This window comes from Aspergillus nomiae, assembly GCF_001204775.2.
Source record: "Aspergillus nomiae NRRL 13137 chromosome Unknown contig00209, whole genome shotgun sequence".
NCBI lineage: Eukaryota > Fungi > Ascomycota > Eurotiomycetes > Eurotiales > Aspergillaceae > Aspergillus > Aspergillus nomiae.
The window spans coordinates 18,536-45,491 of NW_015378264.1; the positions used below are offsets into that span (position 1 = coordinate 18,536).

The following is a 26,956-nucleotide window of genomic DNA, read 5'->3' on the forward strand; positions in this document are numbered from 1 at the left end:
CAAGAATCAAATTTAATCTGCGGCAATTTTTCGTCTTTGACCTCTCCACTGTCTACCCGTGCACCGAAGAGTTTTCGATAGATAGGGGGGCACTACTGACTCTGGCTACCACAGTGGAACACTCTCCTAATCAAGGAAGCCTAACGGTTCTTCCGACTATTTATGTCCGGTACTCCCACATTCGGGGGCTCTTGGTGTTCTTGGTCATTCAGCTGTGTTAGATAAGGAAATATGTTGTCTCCCACGGCGAGAGAATCAAATGACAAAAAGAAAAAGTCTACTTGATTCTATAATTAGGATTCTTTGGTTTTTTTCTTCAGACATGTTAACATTGCCACTGACACCGTTGGAATGTGTGACATCAGAGGCAAAATCATTTCTGAAAAGGAAGCCATTGTCTACTAAACTCCGCCGGTTTCAGCTGACAGCTACATAAATAGATTATGTTTAAAACATGTTGTTCATTCGGGCCGGAAGATAACGAAACTAAGTTCTCCAGGTTGTATGCGAACCGAATGCGCAATGAGAGTTTTTATTTATTTATTTTTTTAACAAATCACTAAATACAACATAAAATCATAGGGAAAAAAAAAGAACTCAGCCAGAGAGATTCTTTTTACTCAATACCAACCAGAGATAGTCCGCTAATAATGGGGAAATAGCCAGGAAGTTAACTTGGCACCTTGGCCCAATTGATTACAGTAATGATAGCCTGCTCTACTGAACTTTATTGGGTTTGATAGCTGCTCCCAGCTACCAGTAACATTCTCCTTTTCTCACCTGCCCAACAGGGGTAGCCTCTGATGCATGAGTCGGCCACTGCCGTATGTCTGTACCTACATTAGTAGATCCACCCGTCCATCCATCCATACGCTACGAATTACATTCATGACGGACCAGACAGGGTTCTAAAATTCTATCATTCAACAATGTTGACAGCGATAAACAGGAGAAAATTTCCCGAGCTTCATCAGCTCTGACATCATGAGCATGTGTCTGTGGTGCCTATCTTTATCCCTTAACTCCGTGCTTCAACCTCTGAAATAGTCGAGCCCTTGACGGCTCTTATGCTGGTTTGCCCTTTCCAGCAATTTCCGAATAAATAAACAAATAACGAAATTTTGTGATTTATCTGATCGCGTTCCCCTGGCATCAATGCCGTTTTCGGTCCATATCAGCAATCATGATCGCTGCTGCAAGGGGCACCTGTCCCGTGTACACATGAGACCATGTCACTTGTTTGAGTAGGAGGATCTTTCAGATGACGACGCACTGGGACTAATCCAAACGACGGTGAAGGCTCATATCACATCAGTAATACAGACTGGTATTTGGTTTCTATGAGCTATCTTTACTCGAGTATCTGCCCGCGGCCTCCGAATGCCATTGTTGATATCTCTCTGGCAGTCTCCACCCTTGGTTGACTGTTTCCCTACCAGCATGTTCTGAACTGTCGACAAACCACAGCAGACGCTGCTCAAGGCAGAAGGTTCGACTTGCAAATCATCCTTATGGTGAGTTGCGCGGAGACCAGCCTTGCTTGCGTGTAGGGTCAGTCGGACCACAAGTGGCCAAAACAAACCCGTCCACAGGAGACCATCTCAAACAACCTGATATTTCCGTACATGCGTATAATCAATCCCACTCGTGCTTCCATTCCATTCCTATGGCTCAGATCGGGTGGTACCTTTCCCACGTTGCTCGAATCGCCTGCGCAACATTCCACAAAACTCCAACTCCCCGCAAACAGTTTACCCTTTGCTTTCCTTACCTTAATTATTTTTTTTTCCCATTTCTTTCTTTTTTTAAAAAAAATAATAATAAATAAATAAATAAAATAAAATAAAACAAAAAGACTTTGAAATTCTCCGTCCTTTGAAATTCCCCATGCGTTTGACTTGATGTGATGTCATTTTAAAGCAGTTGGGATGAAACGGGGTCGAAGCATTGCCCATCCGTTCAACGGCAGCCCTGGATCTATCGAATGGGTCTTTTCACAAAATTCTTGGCAATGTTGGGGCGAGCGGTGTCTTTGACCAAAACTAACTCTTTCTCGCATGGATCCGACGAGTAGGTCACGGAAACCCCACTGTAAACGTTTCGGCCGTCTTTCCATCGGTTAAACACTTCCAAAACCTTGCGAGCAACAGTTGTGCTCGTGAAGACAGCCGTTGCTACCACTGATTAGCTGGGATTTGGCCTATCGGTTTTTGTGCCACGAACTCACCATTACCAGAATTGAAGACCCAGAGGAAATCAATGTTCCCTGGTCCAGCTAAAGTGCGGATGTCCTGCTTCCACTTCTCTGGTGACATATTGTCGGCAAAGAGCCGCTTTCTCGCGAATGACAGGCGACGGCGCTCTCGGATGGGCTGGTTCATCCGACGATGATCGTCGTTCCAATCAATAATCTCAGCCAACTCAACGCGGTAGCCGCATCCAAAACGTCCGTAGCCAAGCATTTGCTCCATCTCCTGGTTAGACTTCAGGAAAGCAAGCGCCTGAGACGCATGCTGGAAGGTCACTCGCGTCCTTCCATTGGTTTCAAGTCGAATGTCCTGCAATGGACCCTCGTGGATACGGGTAGTAAGATACTGAATGATCTCTTTGGAGGCTTTGCCATAGATACGAAGGACTCCTGCCTTGGCCTCTGGAATTTCTGGAAACATGGGCGCAGAAAGCGCGACGTCTGAGATTCCTGACACTCGAGTATTACTATTCTCGTCATTGGTCGAGCTCTGCTTGGACAGAGAGGCCGGTCCCAAGGGCAACGGTGTCATAAACTGGCCCACCCCTTGAGGATGGACTGGATGACTTGAGGTAGAACCAGCGACCTGAGCCCAGCTTCCAGTCGTTGGGAGCTGGGCTTCAGACGGGATGTTCTGCAAGGTGCTGGTTTGACAGGTGATACTGTCTTTTTCCTTCTCGACCTCGTTCATGAGAGCCGCGACAGCTTGTTGCTGAATCATATTGTGATTAACCCCAGTGTTCTGGCAGCTTGTAGCCTGCTCCTGTTACTGAGACTAATCCTGCGTCCGGATGTTGATAGAGCAGCTTACCACATCAGCGAACTCGTTAATGGGAATCTGCTCAACAGCTTCGGAGAAGACATTAACAATCATAATGCTCAATTTGCCAATCTCATTGGCAGCACTGTGCTGCTCGTGCTTGCGGAACTTATTCACTCAGTAATGGCTTCCATAATTTGATCTGTGGTGTGAGAGACGCTTACATGACACGCGATGCGGTTAAGATGACCCAAGGCCTCAGCCATGGCTGCCTCAACAGAGTAGCCCGCCATCATAACGAGACCCAACCTGGTATAACGGAGCCGCTGATACTAACCGCCTCAACAGATGAGATAGTGCCCTGGAAGGCACTCCTGTTTGTGGAAGAGTATCTGAGGGCTCCTTCTCACCAGCGCGGTCAGAATCAGTGACGGATACGCGTGGGTACAACGAGGTCGATGGAGACTCATACCGTTCAAAGCCTCCCTAAGGCTCTGTCGACTGACCTTCAGGTTGAGCACCCGTCGAGGAAATACCTGTGGGTAATGTAACAAAATGGTACGTATAGAAACAAAGGCAGTGATAGCAATGAAAAATCCCAAGAAGGCAACTGCTGCGGGTAGAGGGTAGATTGGGGAGGATGTGAGATACAGTTAGTCCGCTACAGAGAGTGCGTCAAACGCCTTTCTGCTCAAAATTCTCTGCTCTGTTATCGAGAGTCTATTAGACAGTCAGAACACCGAGCAAATATTCTTGACAGGCAACACTTCTGCAGAGAACTCTGGTACTGGCAATCGAAGAAACAGGGAGTGGGCGATGGATTGATGGGGAGAAGAAAGAAATGTGATGCCCTGTGAAAGGATGGGAGAGGAAGAGGTAGAGAGTGATGGCGGAAAGAAAAGAGAGAGAAGGTGGTGTGTCTGCATTGGGACAGAGGGAAGTTGTCAGCTGAGGCCATACTTGAATGAGTGAATTGATACCATAGTAAACAAAGAAGACAACAACAGGAAAGCCACTGCCTGCTAGATAACGAACTTCACATATTCCTCACCCGCTTCGAGGGTAGTTAGAACTATGTATTGCATTCTTTGAAAAAACACTGACTTAATGATGTCTCTCCTTCTACATCCGGTTGTCTGTAGGTAGTAGTCCTTGCGTTTAGTATTCAACACATTGCCATATGGTAGGAGACACGCCCCTTTCCTACATAACTCTCTGAAGAACTAGGATACCATGAAAATAAGATGAGCACATTCTGTGAGACATCTGAATAATATCTGAGAGAGATATGATACACATCTCGGGTCGCTTCAATAATACGCATGCCAGAAACGAACAAGTTTGTGCTGGGCAAACTGATCATTTTTTACAATGCTGTTATTTTGTAAAATGTCTTAGTGACGGCACCAGTCCAGCCGCACCATCTCAAGACCATCCAAGACGGGCATATTCTCGAAGTTCATACTTCATATCTTCGCCTCCAGTCAGGCAGAAAGAGGCGGGAAGTCTCTCACAAAGCTGCGTGGAACATTAGCCATTGACTCCCCCTCACAAGAAAAGGAGGCTTATATCAGAGCTCGGGTTATAACATACTGAGCAGGACATTCATAGCCCGCTGGATTCTTGTTCAGATAGAGCTGGTGGTACTCTTCCGCATCCCACCATTGACCGGCAGGCACAATGACAGTGGAGAGAGGCTGTTTGTACCACTCCTGGCTAACCTTCTCTGATACATCCTTGGCGATCTGCTCTTGCTCGTCTCCGTGGGTGAAGATGACGCTACGGTACTGAGTGCCGATATCGGGTCCCTGGCGGTTCAGAGTCGTGGGGTCGTGCATGCGGTAAAAGAATTCCAGAAGAGAACGGTAGGTAACGATGGAGGGATCAAACGTCACCTGTACCGCTTCGGCATCTAGCATATAGCAAAGCAAGAATCATCCTTGATTAGCCTCGGGAACATAGGTTGCAGCGAAGTATAGAAATCAATACTTACGGCCGGTGTCTCCGGTGCACACAGCTCGATACGAAGGCGACGCCGTCGATCCGCCGCAATAACCAACCTTCGCATCTAGGAGACCTTTTCCATTACCGAAATTCTTGCGGAACAGGTGCTCCACGCCCCAGAAGCATCCAGCAGCTAGAGTCGCAATTTGCGTGTCGTTGGACATGTTGCGTGATGCAGATTCAGGTGTTAAAGAGAGAAACGGAGCGCTGGTGGAGAACGGACGGAAAATTCGTGAGAATAAGGTCGAACCAATCGCGGGTGCGGCGAAAGCCATTCAACTGGGGATTTTTACGTGATACACTGGCAGTCAATTTGCTTCGCAAAATGAATTTGCCTAGAGGTTTCCGCTGAGGGGCACCGGCAAAGTTATTGCGAGGGCAGAGAATGTGATTTTTGGTATCCCACCAGCTGTCAATTTAAAATTGAACTTCTCAGGCTTAACGTTGATTGTGCTACTAACCAGCTAGCTTTCTAGCAGCAACAATCTAGGTAATTAATTAGTCGTTGGAACTGGAAGGAAATAACTAAATAATTATGTCGAGGAAGAAATAGACTTCATTCCTCTATTTGTCAGATTGCGGAGGAGTTTCTGCAGTGGCGTCATTTCGCGCAATGACATAATGACTGGCGGCGTACTAATTAATTTATTTAATTAAAGACCGAAAATAGATTAAGGTAGAGACAACAGTCTTGGCTTCGTATTTGTATAAAAACCCTTTCAAACGTCGCATCCGATATTGTACACGTTCCGGAAACATTATATGCCATACACAGAGAGGGAAAAAGGAAGGGAAAGAAAGGAACAAAATGAAAAAAAAATAAATACATCGAATAGAAATTGAAACTCCAGCATATTTCCAAATCATTTGGTGAAGCTCTCAGCGCAACAGAACGAGGAGAACGGTAAAACCCGGATACCGGATCTCATGGTTGGTGTCGAAAATATAAGTTAAGAAAAAGCAAATGGTATCTATCTCCGAAACACCGTTCCCAAGTATTGGTAAAACACTCCCCCCGGAATGCAATGCAAAAAATCCCGAATCAGTAATTAAAGTCACCTCCATCCTGCTCCAGAGTTGGAATAGAGGCTCTCGGGTGGCCTTTGAAGAATGGGGGTTGCCATAGCGCTGAGTCGAATAGCGTCCCTGCTGGTGAGACTGATGTCTCGGGGCCGGATATCCCCTCCGAAAGTAGTCCGTCGTCCGGTGTTCTTCATAATGGGAAGATTCCGGGGCCCCAAAACTCCTGGTTTGGTCTCGTGCTCCTTTTCACCCTTGGCCATTCTCCTTGCCTGCGCGGTGAACATGGTGTTTTCGGGTGGAGAGCTGCCATACGTTGCAGAGCCCGGACTCCGGCGACGATGAACCCGAAGAGAATTGGCAGAAGCACCAGCACCAAAATGTCCACCGGAGATGCGCCTCATCGCCGAACTGATCCGCATGGCATCGTCTTTGTTTGCCTTCCAGCTTTCCTTGTTATCCGATGCGGGGCTGCTGGTGTAGCTTCCACTCGAAGTACGGACCGCAATTCTAGAGGGACGGTCAATCGGTGCGCGGTTCAGAAAGCTGCTGTTCTCGATGTTGCGGAGGGGAGAATGTTCACCGTCTGAGGCAGGGAGCGAGGTCGAAGGAGGAGGCGCAATTGGTGAGCCGCTAGTTTTCTTGGAGAGGAAGCCGGCTTTGAATCGGTTGTTCTTTGGAACATGCAACGTTGGCTCCGGCGGGGCAGGGACTGGCGAAGAACCATACGAAGGACTGATATTACGACTGGGCACTGGAATGCCACGCGGAACGGGTGACGTTCTAGGCAATGGGGGCTCGTTGGGACTGCCTTGGAGGCCTCGGGGAAAAGTTGCGCCCGCGGCTTTTGCGGTGTCTTCTGAAACTCGGCCAGAGAACCGTCTTGCTCGTCATCCTTCCAACGTACGCTTCGTTTCGTTGACTTGGCCTGAGACTTCTTGGGCGAGAATGTGACACTCTTTCGGCCAACACCCAACCGACGGCGCCGGGGCGATCCCTTGCCGGGTGAGGCAGGTGCTGCCGGTGCCAAACTGATCGGTGCAGCGAGAGTCTTTCCAGCAGGGAGTGCTGCAAGACTCACTCTTTTCTTCGGCTTAGGCGACATGGCCTTGAACGGGCTGAATGTCTGAGCTGGCGGCAAGCTGCCATCTGGTTTCACAAGACTAGATGTTACAGTCGAGCAGGAGTCGAGCATCTTGGAAAGGATATTCTTGCCCGTCTCAACGGCTTCCTCTTCACTCATTTGCATAATATCCTCAATTGCAGATATGGCCTCAAATTGAGCTTGGAGCAACAGCTGTACGGTTTCAGCTTCCCCCCCTTTCTCCTGTTCTGCTACTGCCGAAAATGCATCCCGCTCTGTGTTTGATTTCAGGAGCTCTGCTTCGCGATGAAGGTTGGCAAGGTCACTATTATCGTTGATTCCAAAGTCCTGGAGTTGACGAACGGCGTGCTCAACTGCTGAGTTTATACCTCTGTCCCAAGTGCTCCTAGACAGTCGTTGGTGGTAGTGCTGTCTACTACTTTCCAACTCAAGGAGAACACCTTGTGCCGTTTTGCGAATGGCTTGGAGATTCGTTAAGGGCTCCTCATGCTCGGAATTTGCACATACACTGTCAAAAGCAGCAATCCACGAAGACAGCATACCGATCCTGCGGCTAATTTGTCTTGATTTGATCATGTTGGCGGTCCTTTCCTGCCTCTCAGGCAATGAGTGTTCATAAGCATTCCGGATACGAGAGATTCCTTCGCGGACCACTGCGTCTTTCTTCTCAGTCTGCTTCTTGAACTTTGCAAAGGCGATTCTCTCGTGGTCCTTCTGTTGAGCTTTAAGTTCGTTAATCAGATTCATTTGTTCGTCGATCTTCACCAGGAAGTCCTTAACATGACGGTTGACATTGAATACATTCCTTGTAACTTTAGTTTGGATATTCTTCGCTCTGTTGGCATAACGTAAGGTGTTCTGGGTCTCATCGAAATGCTGGCTGGATGGGCTAACACAGACAATCATCACTGTTTTGCAATTGCCGCCCAATGCAAACTTCAAGAGCCGAGTAAGTTTCGAATTTCTGTATGGAACATGGTTTCGCTTCCGAGGGTCACAGAGGGCGTTGATACAGCTACCCAATGCAAGGAGCGATTTGTTAATATTCGCACCCTCGAACAACCTCTCACCTCTGTTCTTTGTGGCACTGGCACGCTCACTACCAGCAAGATCAATGATACTCAGCGTTGCCATTGTGTGAGGTTCATTGACATCTGCGTTGCGATCCTTTTGGGCAACATTGATTTGAAGAACTGCATGTGACCGTGAAGAGGTTGCGTTGGCTTCTGTCGGGGACATCGTGCGACACTCGTTACCCTTCATAATCATGTCCATCACCTGCTGTACACTTTGGGGGTGATGACTGGACAGGCCGGACACTGAAACCGATTTATTTGAGTCTTCCCGCAGCATCAAGCCTCCTTTACTGCCACCAGGGACGAGGAGGTCACGGATAGTTTCATTGTAGATTTCTAGGTACGAGAGAGAAATTTCTGTCGCCTTCTCTCCCGATCTTTCGTCGATACGCTCAAACAGCTCTTGCATAGTCATAAAAATTATACCAGGTTGCTGGGCCGTTCCCGTAATTGTATGGGTTTTTCCACATCCGGTCGCACCATATGCGAAGACTGTGGCGTTGTATCCATCAAGAACGCTGTCAAGAAGCGTGCGTGTTGTCGCTTCATACACCTCTCCTTGGGAGGCATTCTGGTCAAAGATACGGTCGAAAGCGAATGTCTGGTCTTTAACGCGCTTGCCGTTGGGGACGACACTTTTCGAGAACTTCTGTACGGGGTTGTCTTCCGGAGGGTCGAAGACTCTGAGAGAACTCGGTCAATTGTTGTTGTCAAAGGAACGTAGACATATTGGTACTGCACTCACAGGCACCTATCATCGATAACCTTGATAATCGATCGAATTCCCTTCTGATTGAGTTTTGGTGTTGGCGCTCCAGCCAACGAGCCATCTCCAAGGAAGAGGGGCCCATCTTCACATTTTGAAATCTGTGCCGCCTCCCTGATTGTGAAAGGCCTCACTCTGACTGCAACGGTGATAGATGAAGCGTCGCTTGGGATCGCCATATTGTTGTTTATCGAAATGAAAGAGGTACAACCTCCCTCCAGGCGGAAAGTGAGTCTCGGGACGAGATAATCGGCGCAGGGAGGGCAGTTTATCGAAATATCCAGCGACGCCCTACACCGACGGCGTGTCGAAACAACGATGAGGCGACGAAGAGATGAAACTGAAGAACGAGCTCACCGACGAAGAATGTTGACTGTGGACCTATTTCGTGGCAGCCCCAGAATTTCCCCTGTTGAGTTACGCTGAGGAGCTAGTGTGAGCTTCAAGCCACTTGAGGGTCTGTTGACACGGGGGCTTGTTGTGTCAACTCACCGTTGCCCCTGACGACCGCTAGTGCGTGCTCATAGCATGTCTGTGCTGCTTGGCCTTAACCCAGAACCATGGAAAATTCTGGCACTTTCCTGCGATAACTCACTAACACCACACATCAAGCTTCCTAACACAACGCACATTTTTAATCCTGATTGGTCCGATCTTAGTGGGAGCTATCCCTTGCAATCTATGATGCCGCTCAATTCTAATCAATTTCATGGTACAACTCTGTTTGATCAAGCATGGGTAGTAGTCTATCAAAGAGCCCTAGATTACTTTTCTAATCAGATGACGCTTGTCACATGGATAATTTTCTTATTTGATCTATTTTTAGTGCTTGGTTTCTCTTCTGAGGTACCTTGTCAATACCTCAGGGCTAGGTATTGATTGTTTTCTAGTCGACTAGAAACGGCGATCCAACCGTGTATTATAGCACACCAACATGGCTTCGAAAGACTGTTATTCCACGCTTATTAGGAAGTAGATAGATGAAACCCTTTAGGACAACCTGATCTACGCAGGACTACACACTAGGAAAGCAATTTAGATCGCTACAAACAAGGGCTACAAGCTACTCACCACGAAAGCCTCTTCTGACTACTTGTATACAGATGATTGTAAGGGTACATGTCAAGTCGTCAATGTATATTCTCAAACACTCGGTAAAAGATCATGAACGCCATCTAACAGCACCTCGCCCCAGCCCTGCGCCAAAACCATAAAGTTAAGAAAATCCAACCAAAACAAGATACTCATCAAGATAGAGAAATGTGTGATCTACTTCAACTTTCCTCCTCTTCATCATCGAGACTAGGAAGAACAACATCCCAGCCAGGATCCTCTAGTTCGAGGTCAATCAGCTCATCAGTCGTCTCAGTTTCCTCCCCGCGCTTCCGGAACCTGAAAGCAACCGATTGTCCATTTCTAATTTCAGCCGCTTGTAAGCTCAGAGGAGCTGTTGATCTCCTCCCCGCCCCTCGTTTTGGTGCTTCATCTTCATCAAATTGCGGCGTTTGAAACTCTAGCTTAGTCCAACCCTTCCCCAGATCATTTCTGTCTACTGCGATACCAAATTCAATATCCGATGAGTTTTCTGGTATCGGATCACCATTAATTTCTGTTAGACCGCGTGTTTGAAGGGCTCGGAGGAGTGTGGCTTGGGCGGTTGGGATCGTTGCGGAAGGTGGGAGCATCAAGAGTACGGTCATCTTGTGCTTTTTGAACAGCAGCGTCCAACTGAGAGGATCAGACTGTGACTATAGTACCATACAAAGTCAGCGAAATCGTGTTCACCCTTCACGCACGGACAGCAAGTTATGGGGTCAAGCTTACCATGATGTAATTTTGTGTTGGTTGTCAATCGATAAATTTAGTAGGTCCCCAGAAGTCCTTTTCCCCTCAGACCTTGAGTTGCCTGCTGAATCGTTTAATTTATAAATAGCGCAACCCCACGCTCGATTTCCAAAGAAAAGGATAAAGGTACATTCAGAACTTAACCTCTTTGGTTTCCCGGTACGGGCGCCGTTGCCTTTATTGATATCACGTGACCGTCCTTGAGTGTCTCTGAACACTGACACCCTGATGGTTCATTTGCCAGGAACAGATTGGTAGGCTTAGCATCAGGTAATGAGCCTGTACTCTGTAAAACAGCTATACATCGATGTTCTAAACTTCTTGTTCGGAACGAGACCCTGATACCCCGCTTTTCAAGTGGTGTGAGCCTTTCATATATTTAGGACCACAGAGAGGATTGGAAGAGTTTATTAGGATACTTATTGGGGTTTTCTTGGCTGGTGTTGCTTACTAGCGACGATAGTACGGAGTAAACTACACTCCACGTAACATGCGTACATATATACTATTTATTTTCGGTTGGGTTTGAGCATATGATGTTTTTACTTCAGATGAGCGCAAACAAGGAAAAGGATATCCGTTGTGCTTCAGTCTAAAAAGTATATAACTTAACATTATTCTTTCCCCCCCCCCCCCATTCTTCTTGTTTTGACTGTAATCTATTCTATATCCCCTCAAGCATCCTCAATAAGTAAATTATTCTGTACGCTTCAGAATGTAAGCAAATTACTTATCCAGAGTTGTCCGCCAGACCAGAATCATACAGTAGTTATTGCAATGATCTTACACTAAACAGCCTTCTTGCAAAACATAGGTTACAGGAAATGAAGATATTATCCAGAATGACTGATTGCAGCACTCGAGTTTCGATCTGGATATACAACTTTTATTTTTGTTTGGTAGTACACAGAGAGCTATCCTTACCTAAGCAACGGTCCAAGCAAAGAAGGACGGCGCCAAGTCGGACCGAAAACAGAACAGGAAAGTCAATACGTACAAGGCAGTAGCTAAGCATTGTTTGTCACAGAGAAATCAGCTTCACTGAGATTTAAATAACGCGTTATCTGCTCGAAACTTTGTACTATCCCCAACTAATAGTTACAGTACAAACTCTTATCAAGTCCATTTGTCACCATGGACTCCCACCAATCGTCAGACGCACACCCTCGAGGCTCAACATTGATGGAGATACTCCACTGGGATAAGCTCTTTGAATCCGATGCACCCCCCAGACTTGGAATTGAAGTCGGAAGACGTCTGCCTTACACTGCCATGTCGGCATTTTCAGTTGGTATGGTCATTGGATCGTCTCATGGAAGTAAAAAGTCAGCATATCGCTTCCGTGCCGAAAACGCTCATCGCTTTCCCACGACATCGACCGGATGGTTCCAATACCACAAAACGAAGAACTACACGGCAATCGTTGGGGGAGTCAAAGAGGGAATGAAAATGGGATTAAAACTAGGCTTCGGTGCGCTTGCGTTCTGTCTATTCGAAGAAACAGTGGATTATGCCCGGCATGACCGGAGAGACTTCCTGTCTACAGTGACAGCTGGGTTATCATTCTCTGGCATCTACAGTTTATTAGGTTCGTTTCTTGTCGATGATGCAAATTGACCCAGAAGCAAGTACTAAACACCGTCTGTGTTTAGCTCGTCACGATGTTTACACTGCTGCTCGCACGACAAAACTTGGGCTGAAGCTGAGTCTGGTGTACGGCCTTATGCAGGACGCTCTAGAATCTTTGAAGGGAAATCGACCTGCTTACGTTAATTTCCTTCTGGGAAACCGCCGATCGAAGACGGAATGAAGATTCGACCTATTCGACCTATTTGGCCAAGGAGTCGTGATTCTTGTACCGACATCTTAACTCTAACTGGTCTAGAGTCGACAGGATCTGATGCACACCGGCGTGCTCCCCGTTTACCAACGGGCCACAGCCGCATGGAACCCTGCTGTAAGCGATGATTCCGAATCGGCAAGGTCTTTTGGGTCAAGCGCCGCCTCCTCGCACCGACCCAACGGAACACTCTCCACTCCTCCCTATACGCACCTAGCTTTCACCTGGCCAGAGATAGTGACTGCCGCTCCGTGAGATAGCCAACCCTTCGAACCGAATTTTTAGTGACATAGCGATGAGGCTTTATTCATGCATTGACTGTTGTAACAGCGATACAGTGAAAACGGGAAAAGCAGGTCTTAAATTCCAACGTCAGAATTTTTTTTCTGACAGACTTAGCTTAGGTACTTTACCTACTACCTGGTACCTTAGGTAAATGCGTGGAAGCTACTAATCGAGGAGAGTGGTGCACCAATCACCGCCAATAGTAAAAGGTCTTTTGTTGCCTCAGGTATCAGTGACAAATTGTATGGGATGTCACCTTTGCGCTGCCCCCGTCATATCGAGTCGAGGAAACATATGTCGTTAGCTTATGGAAGACGAAAGGTCACTTTTGCGAAGGTGTCCCTTTTTGAATACATACTGGTAGAGAAAACAGCAAGGAAAAGGAATTAAATGGGCAGAGAAATGTGTAGTAGTAGAGATGCATAAATTGTTGTACCCAATTACCTCAAGGCTTACCAGATTCTAATTTTCAGAACTTATAAGAGGCCCCGTAGGTGGTAGGGATTGTGTAAGACCCTCCCACAACTTCTTTGCAATGCATGCTTTTAATGCAGGAAACAAAGCAAGCAAACTGCTGTTCAATCGATGTAAAGCCGCATAAGTAAATGGTCCAATGAGTCTTGTGGGTTGGGTGACGATCGTCAGGATACATTTATTCTCACTGGCCCCAACCAACACCTGTAGACTGTACCTCTCCGTGGTAGGTAGTTCCCTGTTCCCTACAGCTGAAGTTTAATAAAGGTACTTACCCAAAATCCCGCAGTTCTCTCCTACCTCCCCTTCATCCAGTTTTCTTCTCTTATACTAGTAGTTAGCTGGGTACTTCGTACATCAGACTAACTACCTCTCGGTGTCTGCAATTGAGAGGGCATAAGCCGCAGGAATACTGTGATATTCTGGTGATTTGTCATGAAACTCCATGCTCTGAATAATTGCGGATCAGTTTCAGTGGTGAAAACCCCCCACTAACACAGCTCAACTTTCGTCGCGTAAATGTATGTGTTCCGGCTTTACTTTTCCCTACCACGACACCTCCCTTCTCCGCTGACTGGAGACACAATTCTATATGTTCTGGGCTTTTGCTAAGCAAAAGAAAAACACCAGCCTTCTTTCTTTCTCTTTCTTGGGTTCTATCAATATCGGTATAAATTTTTGGCTCCTCTTTTTTTTTTCTGGTGAATCCTCACTAAACCGCAGTGGGTGCAACACAAGAGCACGTAAAAGAGCGGAGGGAATCCCAAATGATAAGGCGGGCACCACTTGGCTCGAGTTGGTTAGTTTTTTGCTGGCAGGCGGAAAGTTCCAAGTTCGCGGTGGAGCTCAACCATAGCATTTATTCGGTGATCCCATTCCCCGCTTTCATGAATTAGTATTCGGCGGAAAGCTCTCTGTCTGGTCTGTGGGTTGTGCTCTCTAACCATTATGTGCTCTTTTAGCTACTTTTCCAGAAATTCCTTGGACTCTCGGCTTGCGTCCTATTGTCGTCTCAAACTCCCCGGGGTCTCGGATAATTCATTTGGCTCTCTTTAACCCTCCCAAAACGACGAAACGGTTCCGTTCTTTTCCTCCCCGCCCTCCCCGTGGACCGAAGATGCCATTCTGAAGCTCTCCCGTGATCCCCCCAATTCTCGTCGACGTCATCGGTCCGTGGATTTGCTTTCCCGAAAAAAAAAATACACTATATGCTACCTCTGGAAACTCCCGAACCTTTTCATCTCTCCATTACCCATTCTGTTTGACGCTTCTGCGAGGAACGCAACTAGTTCATCATGCGGCGCCATGGCAGGTCCGGCGGAGGCTCGACCAAAGCCCTCGCGCCGGTGTCTGATACGGTCTCGTTAATTCATTCATTCGACTCGGTCATGAATCCCAATCGCCCGGTCCGCCCTTCTCCCTTGGCCTTCTCACATATTCAAGCTCTCCCGCTGGATCTGGTCGACCGATTGCGCTCTTTCCCATTGTTCCAATCTACTCCGGAGTCCTTTTTGAATGCGGTGGGACAGCATCTGCGCCCCCAACTTCATCAGGCCAATGATTATATCTTGACGGAAGGGGACGAGGCCAAGGCCATATATTGGCTGGTCCGGGGCGCAGTTTCCGTTACTTCCCGCGATGGCGAGAGTGTATATGTAGATCTTGAACCAGGCGCATTCTTTGGCGAAATAGGCGTGCTGATGGATCGCCCGCGGACCGCTACCATTATCGCTCGCTCCAGATGTCTGCTGATCGTCTTAACGAAGGAAGACTTCAGAAATATCCTTCCTCACTTCCCAGATGTGGAGCAAGCCATCCGAGATGAAGCTCAAGAAAGACTGATGCTCTTGGAAAAGAAGAAGAAGGAGACATCCGCGCCTCCAGTGGATGATATTGTATCTCGCAGAGGAAACAAACGGCTGAGAGAAACCTTTTCTAAAGACATGTCTCTTGCGGAGCAAGAGGGCACGGCGTTAAAATGGAAGTCAGTCAACAAGAAACGCAAATCCCCCAGTCCTGGATTAGCGGATGGAGTTGCTTCTAGCGCACTCGCTAACGGGCTTGTTAATGTGCGTCTTTTACTCAAGGAACTACCTCTGTTCGCCGGTCTTCCAGGGGAAATCCTTCATTTCTTAGGCCTTAACGCCCAACCCCGGTCATATCCTCCTTTCACAGACATTATCAAGCAGGACTCCCAAGGGCGGGAGATCTACTTTATCGTTCGCGGCGAAGTTGAAGTATTGACTGAACGTACACACTCAGAGGATGGCTCACACTCCGTGCCGAACACCATTGAACACCCAGGCTTTGAAGTAAAAGCGCGGCTAAAAGCGGGACAGTACTTTGGCGAGGTTGTAAGTCTTTCTCTGGCGCCACGCAGGACTGCAACGGTGCGTACTATCAACGCGGTCGAGTGCCTTATGATTAGCGGTGATGTCCTTGCCGAGTTTTGGGAGAAGTGCCCCCAGGATGTTCGGCAACAGGTGGAGAAAACTGCGAAAGAGCGGCTGCAATCGGCAGCCGATGGTGATGTTGTAATGTCTGAAGCGGATGACGTTGGACAATTTGTTGGAGATAGCAACTTTAAAATCAGCGCATCGCGACGCCGGTCGATGCCCCTCCTCACACTCACGGAAACAGAACTGGATGGTCCGCACACCAACAAGGCGGACGACCAAGCCGTATTACGTCCCTCGGACCCAGATCCATTTCTCAATGTCGGCTTAGACAAGGTCCGACTGAAAAGTAGACGCGGATCCGTCGCTCCGTTGACACCAGAGGAGGTCTCTGGGGAACAACAACGGCCGTCACCATCTGAACCACGCTCGACAAGCTCGTCGTTCCTCACACTGCCTGAGGCCGCTGTATCGACAACCCTAAAAACGCAGCGCGAGTCGCACAAAGTGAACCGCGGCGTTCTTCCTGATAATATCTTGGTGAGAATTTTCAACCATCTAGAACTTCATCATCTTTTCCGAGTACGAGCGGTCTCCCTTCATTGGTCAGAGATCATCAATACATCCACAGATTTGCTGCATGATCTGGACCTAAGCATGTATAATCGACAAATAACCGATGACGTGTTAGTGAAAATCATATGTCCATTCGTTGGGAATAGGCCCCGCTATGTTGATATTAGCAATTGCTTTCACATCACCGATGAGGGATTCAATAAATTGGCTGCCACATGCGGTTCCAATGTCGTCGCGTGGAAGATGAAAAGTGTTTGGGACGTCACTGCATCCGCCATCCTTGACATGGCGAGCACGGCAAATGGATTACAAGAGGTGGACTTGAGCAACTGCCGGAAAGTCGGGGACACACTCTTGGCTCGGATTATTGGTTGGGTCATGCCTGGACAACACAAAGATGAGCCTGTGAAGACGAGTAAAGGGGTTCTTAAGCCCACCATGCAAACCGCAGCTGGTGCTGTGTTCGGCTGCCCCAAGCTGACGAAATTGACGCTGTCATACTGCAAACACGTCACCGACCGGTCGATGCACCATATTGCGTCCCATGCTGCTCACAGGATTGAACAAATGGACCTGACGCGCTGTACCTCCATCACGGATCAAGGATTTCAGTATTGGGGGAATGTGCGATTCACCAATCTGCGGAAGCTTTGTTTGGCCGACTGCACTTATTTGACCGACCAAGCGATTGTCTATTTGACTAATGCTGCTAAGCAGCTACAGGAATTGGATCTGGTAAGGCGTCGGGTTCCAACTTTCCTCGAGGTTATCGCAAAGAGATATAAACATCCACTAACCTTTGAACAGTCGTTTTGTTGCGCATTATCAGATACAGCAACAGAGGTCCTTGCTCTTCAGTGTTCTCAGTTGACTTATTTGAATATGTCCTTCTGTGGTTCTGCAATCTCCGACCTTCCCTGCGCAGCATTGGCCTTCATCTCTTGCACCTGAATCGACTATCAGTTCGTGGCTGCGTTCGAGTCACGGGCGCGGGGGTAGAGGCAGTGGCTGACGGCTGTAACCAGTTGGAGTCATTTGATGTCAGCCAGTGCAAGAATCTCACACCCTGGCTCGAAGATGGCGGACATTCGAAATATCAGAACAGAATTAGTTTTGAGACAGTGGCTCAAAATGGTAAAGTATTTCGATGACTTCTGCACTATTCTAGCCCATCCGTATGGGTTCCACATCGCTTGTTGCTGCGCAAATATGGCCTTGTCGGCCGGTGTCACTTTGCAACTAGTTGGCCCCTATATCATCTCCCATATCCGAAAACTTATTGTTTAATATTTACCTTTTCTTTCGTTATATTCTTCTTTCATGTCGCATTCGCTTGGTCTACCTTGGTGTTCTGTTCCCAGGAGTTGTTTTTCATCTTCAAGGCCTTCAGTTTCTTGCCTTATCATGATTGATGACCGTCATGGGTCTCTTGAAGTGCGCTGGTGCAGGGCGCATTCGTCTCGCTTCGTTTCGTCCACTCTTGTGTCATTGTTCTCGATCGGGATGTTTTTCACGATTTCTGTTGACGTTATATGGGCATGGCAGGAGTTTTACTCTGAAGAGAGAGTATTTGGCAGCATAATTTGCTCCAGGATCGGCTTGGTTTTACATTGCATGTTGGAGCTGCTCAATTTCTGGTTTTTTCTTGGAACGTCTCTGTATGTACCTTAGAATCGTCTTCGCCATTTTCCCGTTTCATCATATCTCTTACTTCTGTTCTCTCTTGGAATCATTGGATATACCTGCCTATCCGAATAGAACCGCCGCTTATTCACCACATCGATCAACTATACGCAACCGCAGACTTCTTAAGGATACGAAGATCCCCATAGTTTTGCAATGACCGACCTTTCTATGTTCCATCAATCAGGTTTTTCCTCTCTTTGCGAAAGACTGCTTTGTACAGCAACAAAGGGCCATCGGACGCTACTATTGAATGCGGTAAGAGAGGCCTTGGCTCCTTTCACCCTGTGGAAGACCGAACCATCCGTTGACAAAATACAGCAATGTACAGTTTCAGATTATCCTACAATGCCTTTGAACCGTACTCTTGCGCATACGTTCCACCTCCTACTCAAATGGCCCATGCCTAACAATGGCATTCAAATCTTGCGACTGCATGAAGGTCATTGATTTCACTATAATTGCCCTCCGCAGCGAAAGCCTTGTATGGCATTGTACGGTTCATTGTATACTGTTTGTCCTTGTCCCTTGGAATACCTTGATAATGGAATCCTCACCGAGAAAGGCGGGACCGAAATCCCCAGAGATCAACATAAATATACGGTAATATCCTGTGTACAACATGTATTGCCCTTACCTATAGTACCCCCTGGCACCTGTACTTAAGCTGCCTGCATCTTCCACCAGCTCTGAGCATTAGACACTTCCAAGTGCCGATAGTTCTCAGTTACTGTCCCATAACCTGTTCGAATTGGGACTGCCCACCAATTGAAATGTCTAACAAACGGAGATTTGATGAGGCTGCCCTTGAGGGCTACGACGACGAGCTGTTGATGCCCAATGCTGGAGATACTGTTGACGATGCGTTGCTCTTCGAAAATATACAGCTTAGCCCCCCAAACCCCGAACTTGTCGAACAGACAATCTCGCAGCAGGTCGAGACTGCTGAGATACCTTCTGCTACAGCTGTTCCTGAGGAAATCTCAACAACCAGACCTCCACTTGAAGATCGCGATGCCCCTATAACCACTGCCTTGGAAGCTACCGATCCCTCAAGGGCTGTGTTGGAGGCCACGCAAGAATTGGAAGATGCTACAGCTCATCAAAATGTGCGGAAGCCACCAAAGAAAAAAGCTCGGAAAAATCATGAACCTACGCAAAATAGAGGTAAATTAGATTGGAGAGATGCATACCTCACTAATCACCATAAAAGAAAAAATAAAATGATGGCCGAATGGGTAGCGGCAAAGGAGAAGCACGAGAAAGCGCTGAAAGAAGAATACCCAAAAGAAAAATACCCAGATGGGGCCCCTGACGACAAACAATTCAAAAAGCGTGAGCCTCTCACAAGAGCGCCTACAGCTTGTGATTACTGCAGAGTAAGTGCGCTGATCGAGCCCGCATCTCATTCATTCATAAATAACCCAGTTCATTTCCGTCCTGCTGCATCTAGACGCCATTTTATTATCGTTGTCCTACTGACTTGCCAAACAATAGCTATTCAAGTCGAGATGCAACAGTGACAAGGACACAGAATGTTCAAATTGTATCAAGACAAACTCATGGTGCGGCGAAACAAATGCATCCACTCATGTCACTCATTATCGCGGATGGAGTAGGGACCAGGACGAAAGAATTCAAACGCAGGACGAGGAGCTTGATGGACTTAAAAGACGCGAACAGAATTACAGAAACAAAATCGAGGAGCTGGAAAAACAACTCGATGATGTGAGCACAAGCACAGTTCCGTACCATATTTTGACATCCATGCTGACATTTTCGTCTCTTTCTTCCAGTGGAAAACATGGGCCACCAAAGTTGCATGGCTTAAACATGGCATAAAACCTCCTGCTGTGCTTCTCCCCAACATTCCTGCAAGAAATACTTCTCGAGAAAACTACTCTTGGGGAAACTTTTCCTCTCTGCCGACCTTTCCTACCTATACTTCCTGGCCAAGCCTCGTAGGCACAGAACACCGCAGGGACTACAGCGGGAAAGGCACCGCGCAAGTTCCGGCAGCTAGAAGCTTGGATCTTAATCAATTGAACCATCCTGGCCTAGACACCGTTGTCAGTGGTCCGTCACAAACGGCTCCTAGCTATCATCCGCAACAGAATGGAGAAGGACTTGGTTCACTGACTAATTACCCCCAAATTGGCCGTCTCCAACCAGATACTCTCCATCAAGACACAGCCGTTAATTCTTACCGTGAGCGGTTTCACCAACCCCTCGACGGCCAGATGGATGGAATGCCTCACGGGCTCCCCACTCCCCAGTACAGTGTTTTTAATCCCCCACTGGGTCAAGGGCTTCCGCCTTTGCAAACCTTTCCCTCGCAATATCCTGCGCCGCTGCAGATCCAACAACTTCATAACAACCAGATAGGTTACTATACTTCTCCTCCTGCACAGGTCATTGCCCAGGGAGCTCATCCGGTTAAACCTGACTCATCCTACGTCTACGACAACCCGCAGACTGAGGATGCCCCTTCTTTGCAACAGTCAGCAGAAGACAACGAATTATATGAGGAGTGAATCTGGACTGGGGTCTTTTCGTACCCCTCTCGTGTTATCTTGAGCGGGGATCTTGTGATGGGATCTTGTATCTTTCTTCCATTTTATACCGCTTATACTTATTTCTTTTACTATGATTTCTGCTGTACAAATTAATTTCGATGGTTATTTGTATATTACTGTAGTTTTATGATCAGGTTCAGTCGGTCTGTTGAGGAAAAGAAAGGGCTATTCTTCGGAATCTCAGAAATAGAGATAAAATCTTTGCGAATATGCAGTAACCTAGATTGTATTTAGTTGTGTAGGCTTTTTGGCTTCACCCACAAGTATAAAATTCTATAAAAGGGTATCTCCAATGATAAATATGCCAAACTCCAGGAAAACCTCCATACGCCCAAGAAACACTGCCTTGCTTCCATCTGCTCCCAAAAACGTCTCCGATGCTAGACATTGGCTTCCAGAAAGGCAAAATAGTAAAAATAGTGCGGCTAAACCAAGACATATATATTTGACGTTCGCTGCTCACGGAAGCTCACCGATGGCAACAGCAGATCCCCCGACTCTCACACCATTTTCTCAAGAACCCGGCACCGACTTCCCGGTCCTCGCCAACGAGGCCTAGACCCTCGGTGTTCAACCAGGTGGCGAAATCCTCGAGGATGATAGGGTCATACAGGAGGATCTTCTCGTGCCAGCTCGGACGACCAGGCGTTCCCGCTGGCTGTGCGTGCATGGCCTTGAGGATCTGGTCGGTTAGTTCTGGTTGTTTCTGATCAGGATTTGCGCCATTATTAGTCGTCAACTTGTTGGTACGGGGTTTGCTGCGGGATGGGCTACATAGTGTTTTTGAGACGGGTAAGGCTTGTTGGGTCTCGGGGGGTTGGAATGTATATCGGTTTTGGACTCGGAAGGGTGAAGGTAGGGTTTCTTCTTCTGAGTCTTGGATTTCTTCGACGTTGATGAAGGAGTATGTTGGTGGTGCTTGGGTTGGTTTTGATTGAGTGCTTGGGGCTGTGATAGTGTCGTTGGTTGATGGTGTTTTTCTGGACTTTGTGGTTGTCTTTCGCGAGTTGGTGGTTTTGCGTGACTGTTTCTGAGATGTCTTGGATTCGGAAGAGGTGATTTCGGGAGTTGGTTCTGTGGATGTGGTTTGAGAGCCAGCATGAGTTTCTGAGGTTGTGCTTTTACCATACTTGGACTCCCAGCATTTTTGGAGAAGTTCGATCATTTTCTTTCGGTTTTTCAAGGGCTTGAAACCGTACGAGGCAACCTGTTTCGATAATTTAGCATCGGTGAAACCGCTGTAATGCGGCATTTCAGGTTGTGGCTCAGAATGTTGTGAGGTGGTTTCCTTAGGTTTGTCGCTAGCCTTCGTCGTGGGTATACCAGGCACCGGGTATGGTTCTTTTCTCGCAGCTGGGATAGCTTTGAGCCTAGGAGCCTCACTCCGGGGCAAATCAGATGGTTCTCCAAGAGTAACAATGTTAGCATCCTCCAACACCTTCTCATTACGGGTATCGTTGATCGAGGTCGTCATCTTAGCAGGCTCAGGCGTATCCACCAGGTCCACAACTTCTGTCTGCCGAATCAATGACCCTTCTAGATCTCTGGCTGCAACAGACCATAGACCTCTTGCAGTAGTAAAACGCGATGTGGGTGTTGCACATAGTGTTGAACTCAGAGGAGAAGGCTCTGCCATAGCATACCTCTCCGACTCACTGATGGCTGCCTGTAGCTCCTTTAGTGAGGTCGGAGAATCCTCTCGCTCTAACTGACTACAAGTTCCGAAAACGAGTTCCTGTTTTTCTAGAGATTTTGTGGCTTCTTCAGGTGAAAGAACTATGAATTCAGGCTCCTTGGTTTTTGAGACGGCTTTCCCTTTGCTTTTCGAGCCCTTAGTTCTTGCAGTTGCTGAACTTTCTCGAGAAGTAGTGATTTCTTTGCTTGGCGAATCCGATCCTTCATGGGAATCATTGAGATAATTTGCTGTTACACGAGCTGTAAGGCTCGTGAATTTCTTAGTCTGTTTCTTCTGTTTTTGCATGGGCTCTGGCTGTTTTCGCTGATTATCGTCAGTGAGGTTTATATCGTCGATATCAGGCGACACTGGTTTCGATGAGCCAAATAACCTGGAGTCCACGAGCTGTTCGAGCATGAGTATTAGCTTGAAACGCCGGGCGAGATGGATAATATACGCCATACCTCTATACGTCTACGCTTCGTTGGGCCGTCATTCCCAAAGTTCCTACCATCACTGCAAGCTGAAGAAACATCACTGAAGCTGTACTCAGATAACAGGCCACCAAAACTTTTGGGGTTGGCTTCTGCCACTTCCTCCCGACTCAACCCTACCGTTTGCACAGTGGTATCCTTAGTGGGCGTCCAATCCATTCTCCGCTTCACAGCAGCTTCTAATTGTAGTCCATCGTTGCCCAGATCAACAGCCTCGCCGGAAGGTTTCGATTGCGATACTGCTTTCGGGGTCGACACATCCATAATCTTCTCCTGGAGCGATTTAGTCTGCGCATTGCCAGACTTCGCAACCCTCCCTGTTATGATCTTGTTCGCAGCTTTTCCACGCTTGCCCTCGTTATCTACGCGCTTCGTCCTGGCGCCTGTAGTTTTCTCCGGCGTGCCCTCTTGTGCTAGGCCAGCGGGCCCCGGACCACTAAGTACCGTCTGCGACTCACTTGCGGGCTTTCTCCCCCTCCGCTTTGGTTTGTCCTCTAAGGAAGTGCTTTTCGATTTCAAGCTAGAATGAAGCTTTCTGGCCGGCGGTTCCTTGGGTGTCTTGTTTTCCTTATTCCGTGATGGGGTTTCAACCTCGAAAAACCTGGAGCGCGTAGGAAGTTGAAATAACTCTGATGGCGATCGTACCGGAGAGGGGGATGAACTTGGCGGGGACAAATCGAACAGCTTCACGGGATCATGAACAGGCTGCGCTGGAGAGCCTTTGGGCATGCAATCTGGGGATGAAGAGAGGACGATAACGTCCGCCGCGGCGCTCATGGTGGCGAGCTACCGTAATTCGCTGTGCTTTGTAGGAATAAGCGATTGGCATGGGCGCAGACAATCCACCAATATGAAGCTCCCGCAAATTCTCCGTATTCCTTTTCACTGATAATCCATGTCGGCAAGTACAGTTGAGATGTATGTCAAAGTTGTCGAGTAATTGTTGGAAAGAGAACGCTTGAACGGGTTCGTCTTGGCACAAGTTGCTGAATTACCGCTTTGGGAGTTATTTATCAGTGGGCAGGGCAACCGACTGTATTCCCGGTTCCTAACAGCGAATGTTTGCATTCGTTTGTATTTGATCTACGGGGGGCTCTTAACTGCCACTGAAGGCTGTTTTAAGGATCTAGTATATTCTTGAATAATGTGCGTTAGATACAAGTCTCAGTATTGGGAGATCAGCTCTTTCAGTGTTGTGTAGTATATATCGTGAATAGGCGTTCCAAGGCGACACATCATTCAGTCACTGATAATATAATATTTGAACACGAATGTTGCTCAGAGGCATAGCGCCATTCGCGCCTGTGTCAAGGGAGCGAGAGCCAAAACTTGTGTTGTAGTGGAGTACTCATCCACTAACCTCGCTTGGCCGCCTGCGTTCGGCACCATTGCCCATAGTCTCGTCGAAAGAAGTCAACCAGGCGAGATGGAGCCTATTGTATTGGAAGTCGTTCGACCTGAGGTCACTTATATGGACTCCAGGTCGACGTGGGAAGTTGGAGACCATCAAGCAATCAAGTCGCCCCTCGCAGGGCAATCGCACCGATAATGGAATTTTCGAGTCGCATGCTATCACTGTTTCCAGCACCGTTCACTTGACCCGCAGGGGCAGAAGGCAGGGCTCCCAATTTGTAGGCCTTCTTGATTTTTGCAACATCTGCGATCTCGGACAGAGTCTCGTCATTGAAGGGCACAGGGGAGCCTTCGACGGATTGTGCCAGATGTGTCGCTACTGAATCATGGGTAATTTCCGGTGTTATAGACACCTTTACCACCAACAAATCTTTCGTTGAGTCGCTGATACCGAATTTCCGGAAGGAGTCGGCAATCTGCAAGCTGTTAGCTCTTGGGGCATCGAGTTATCAGCTACAAATCAACCCACATTGTTCGTGGGACTAAAAGAGAACACAATCTCCGAGTGGACATTACGAGACTTGAGACGCTCATTGAGATAGTCATTTACTGCCCTGAAAATTGCGGACGAAACGTGCGCTTTCGAGAGAACCTGCATGTCGTGGTCAGGGTCCTTGATTTCTTTAGCGAGCTTTCTTGACATCGATGCCATACCATGCTTGCATCAATGAACGCATATTCGAAGTCCGAGTTCCCGGAGATGAGCTGCTGTCGAAGAAATGGGGCATTCTGAATGTCTCGGTAGAGAGCTACATGCACAGGCAGAGAAGAAGGGAGATGGGGCAGGTTAATGGTTTCTAATGTTGAAGACATGATGAGCTGATAGTTATGCGCGTTGACGCTCTAAAAGCCGACAATGGGGCAATAGATGTTGAGAATCACGGTCAATTAGTAAAGGTAGTTCCAGTTCCACCTCTTTGCAGTAGAGATCAAGGGAATAAGAAAATCGGGGATATGCAATGTCCGTATCGGCAAAACTGCAGCTCTTTTTCCCCCTCCCCCACTATGATACCGGAGAATGGAACCTGGTTATCGCCGACTCCCGTTACTAAGCTGTGAGTCACACGTGATTCCACTTCTCGAACTTTCGGGTTAGCACCAGTGAAAGGAGCAAACATGCATGAGGTACGGGAGCAAACACTCCTAATCCGGAAAAGCTGAAATGCTGATATCACCGGCCCGCGGCTTTTAAATAGCTGCATCTCCTTCGACGCTAAACCGCCATCATCAACCATCAACTTCGCCATCCCATTTTAACCATGGCGTTCTTTTTACGGCGTCCATTCGCCGTTCCATCGGCGCTGCGTCAAGTCCCTAAGACTGCCAACACTGCTCGATTCTTCCATAACTCACCTTTCAAGCCATCTCAATCCAAGCCTCTCGGCCCGGCCACTTCCTCGATCTTTGCGAAATCTAGACAGACCTTCCAGAATGCCTTCCGTCGTACCTACATGCAACCTACCTACGGTGCCGCTCAGGGCGGCAATCTCACTCAGCGACTGCTGTATGGCGCCGCCATCGTCGGTGGAACAATCCTGGCAACCAACATGATCTTCAACCGCGAAACTAGAGAGGATGGTGGCATGGCTCCCTACGAGCGCAGCTACCTGAACGAGACTTTCATGCACACTGGACTTGGTATCGCTATTATTGGTATTGCTGCTCGCGCTATGCACATGAACGGATGGTCTTACCGTTTGATGGCCATGAACCCTTGGCTTGTCGCTGGTCTAGGCCTGGTTGGAAGCATCGGAACCATGTATGGTACTTACTACACTTCTCCCGACAAGTAAGTCTTTATTCTCTTATCTGCCTGATCTGTATTGCAGAGAATCTCTCTAACAGACACCCAGCTACTTGGCTAAGTACGGTCTCTGGACCGCCTTCAACGTCACCCAGGCAGCCCTCCTCTCGCCTTTGATGTTCATGCACCCCGCTCTGCTTGCTCGTGCTGGTCTTTACACTGTTGGAATGATGGGCTCTATTGCTTTTGTCGGTGCTACTGCTAAGCAGGACAAGTACCTGTACCTTGGTGCTCCCCTGCTCGCCGGTGTGACCATCGTTGCTCTTTCTGGTCTCGCTCCTCTTGTCCTCCCCGCTACCGCCACCCGCACTTTGATGTGGTCTGAGAAGATCTGGCTGTATGGAGGTCTTGCTGTTTTCGGTGGTTTCACTCTCTACGATGTGCAGAAGGTCCTGCACCACTCTCGTATGGCTCAGAGGGGCCTTATCCGGAGGGATGTTGTCAACGAGAGCATCAGCCTTGAGCTTGACTTCATCAACATCTTCATCCGTATGGTCCAGATTTTGGCCATGCAGCGCAACAACCGAAAATAAGCTGCTGCATCAAGAGACGTCTAACTAAACTGGTCAAACTCTGATCAACGACAAGGCCACAAATGACACGAAATGAAACGTTGGTTTCATCTCACTCAACAACCAGAAGCCGTGGCGCTGGGAGATAATCTTGGAGGAAAGTGAATTCAATTCGGTCTCGCTTTTTTCGCAATTCGTTGACTTCCTTATGTATTATATTCGGATGGGGTAGCTGTCTGGTAGCTGCTCATCGCCTGCCTCACATATATAATTCATTCTGTGAGACAATTTAGCCACTTGTGTTGAATCGCAGGGTCGGCAAACCGATTCTATAATCAATTTGGCATAACGTCACAGCAAAGATATCTGGATTTCATTTCAGACGTCTAGAGATGGAAATATTT

General features: G+C 47.8%; 10 protein-coding genes across 10 annotated transcripts; 4 read left to right on the forward strand and 6 right to left on the reverse strand.

Moving 5' to 3' along the window:
• Nucleotides 1–1,977: 1,977 nt before the first annotated feature.
• Nucleotides 1,978–3,301, reverse strand: ANOM_007618 (uncharacterized protein; the record flags this gene model as incomplete). The annotated part of the gene is made up of 4 exons (XM_015552874.1): nt 1,978–2,174; nt 2,228–3,005; nt 3,060–3,176; nt 3,233–3,301. The coding sequence occupies 4 exons, from the start codon at nt 3,299–3,301 to the stop codon at nt 1,978–1,980; spliced, it is 1,161 nt and encodes a 386-aa protein (XP_015405334.1).
• A 1,115-nt stretch (nt 3,302–4,416) lies between these two features.
• ANOM_007619 (peptide-methionine-S-sulfoxide reductase) lies at nt 4,417–5,337 on the reverse strand. The gene is made up of 3 exons (XM_015552875.1): nt 5,002–5,337; nt 4,602–4,920; nt 4,417–4,526 (listed from the first exon to the last, which is right to left on the reverse strand). Exons 1-3 carry the CDS (start codon nt 5,285–5,287, stop codon nt 4,493–4,495), a joined length of 639 nt encoding a protein of 212 aa, XP_015405333.1. The 5' UTR covers nt 5,288–5,337; the 3' UTR covers nt 4,417–4,492.
• Nucleotides 5,338–6,067: 730 nt separating this feature from the next.
• ANOM_007620 (kinesin family protein) lies at nt 6,068–9,158 on the reverse strand (the record flags this gene model as incomplete). Its single annotated transcript, XM_015552876.1, has 3 exons — nt 6,068–6,767; nt 6,806–8,896; nt 8,959–9,158. The coding sequence occupies 3 exons, from the start codon at nt 9,156–9,158 to the stop codon at nt 6,068–6,070; spliced, it is 2,991 nt and encodes a 996-aa protein (XP_015405339.1).
• A 1,095-nt stretch (nt 9,159–10,253) lies between these two features.
• On the reverse strand, nt 10,254–10,679 carry ANOM_007621 (uncharacterized protein; the record flags this gene model as incomplete). Its single annotated transcript, XM_015552877.1, has 1 exon — nt 10,254–10,679. The coding sequence occupies one exon, from the start codon at nt 10,677–10,679 to the stop codon at nt 10,254–10,256; it is 426 nt and encodes a 141-aa protein (XP_015405340.1).
• A 1,279-nt stretch (nt 10,680–11,958) lies between these two features.
• Nucleotides 11,959–12,634, forward strand: ANOM_007622 (uncharacterized protein; the record flags this gene model as incomplete). Its single annotated transcript, XM_015552878.1, has 2 exons — nt 11,959–12,412; nt 12,477–12,634. 2 exons carry the CDS (start codon nt 11,959–11,961, stop codon nt 12,632–12,634), a joined length of 612 nt encoding a protein of 203 aa, XP_015405337.1.
• Nucleotides 12,635–14,718: 2,084 nt separating this feature from the next.
• On the forward strand, nt 14,719–17,546 carry ANOM_007623 (cyclic nucleotide-binding domain protein; the record flags this gene model as incomplete). Its single annotated transcript, XM_015552879.1, has 2 exons — nt 14,719–17,137; nt 17,203–17,546. 2 exons carry the CDS (start codon nt 14,719–14,721, stop codon nt 17,544–17,546), a joined length of 2,763 nt encoding a protein of 920 aa, XP_015405338.1.
• Nucleotides 17,547–18,851: 1,305 nt separating this feature from the next.
• On the forward strand, nt 18,852–20,612 carry ANOM_007624 (Zn(II)2Cys6 transcription factor domain-containing protein; the record flags this gene model as incomplete). The annotated part of the gene is made up of 3 exons (XM_015552880.1): nt 18,852–19,457; nt 19,576–19,806; nt 19,875–20,612. The coding sequence occupies 3 exons, from the start codon at nt 18,852–18,854 to the stop codon at nt 20,610–20,612; spliced, it is 1,575 nt and encodes a 524-aa protein (XP_015405343.1).
• A 511-nt stretch (nt 20,613–21,123) lies between these two features.
• Nucleotides 21,124–23,600, reverse strand: slx4 (the record flags this gene model as incomplete). The annotated part of the gene is made up of 2 exons (XM_015552881.1): nt 21,124–22,734; nt 22,794–23,600. 2 exons carry the CDS (start codon nt 23,598–23,600, stop codon nt 21,124–21,126), a joined length of 2,418 nt encoding a protein of 805 aa, XP_015405344.1.
• Nucleotides 23,601–24,337: 737 nt separating this feature from the next.
• ANOM_007626 (EKC/KEOPS complex subunit CGI121/TPRKB) lies at nt 24,338–25,049 on the reverse strand (the record flags this gene model as incomplete). The annotated part of the gene is made up of 3 exons (XM_015552882.1): nt 24,338–24,652; nt 24,706–24,828; nt 24,891–25,049. 3 exons carry the CDS (start codon nt 25,047–25,049, stop codon nt 24,338–24,340), a joined length of 597 nt encoding a protein of 198 aa, XP_015405341.1.
• Nucleotides 25,050–25,429: 380 nt separating this feature from the next.
• ANOM_007627 (Bax Inhibitor family protein) lies at nt 25,430–26,573 on the forward strand (the record flags this gene model as incomplete). The annotated part of the gene is made up of 2 exons (XM_015552883.1): nt 25,430–26,025; nt 26,090–26,573. The coding sequence occupies exons 1-2, from the start codon at nt 25,496–25,498 to the stop codon at nt 26,571–26,573; spliced, it is 1,014 nt and encodes a 337-aa protein (XP_015405342.1). The 5' UTR covers nt 25,430–25,495.
• Nucleotides 26,574–26,956: the final 383 nt, after the last annotated feature.

What these genes read in the sequence shown, in the direction of transcription:
- ANOM_007619 (XM_015552875.1), bottom strand. Translation starts at nt 5,287, where the DNA reads ATGGCTTTCGCCGCACCCGCGATTGGTTCGACCTTATTCTCACGAATT. An exon ending in GTGCACCGGAGACACCGGCC is followed by an intron (nt 4,921 to 5,001) that starts GTAAGTATTGAT and finishes GCTATATGCTAG; the next exon opens with ATGCCGAAGCGGTACAGGTG. An exon ending in GGCTATGAATGTCCTGCTCA is followed by an intron (nt 4,527 to 4,601) that starts GTATGTTATAAC and finishes TGTTCCACGCAG; the next exon opens with CTTTGTGAGAGACTTCCCGC.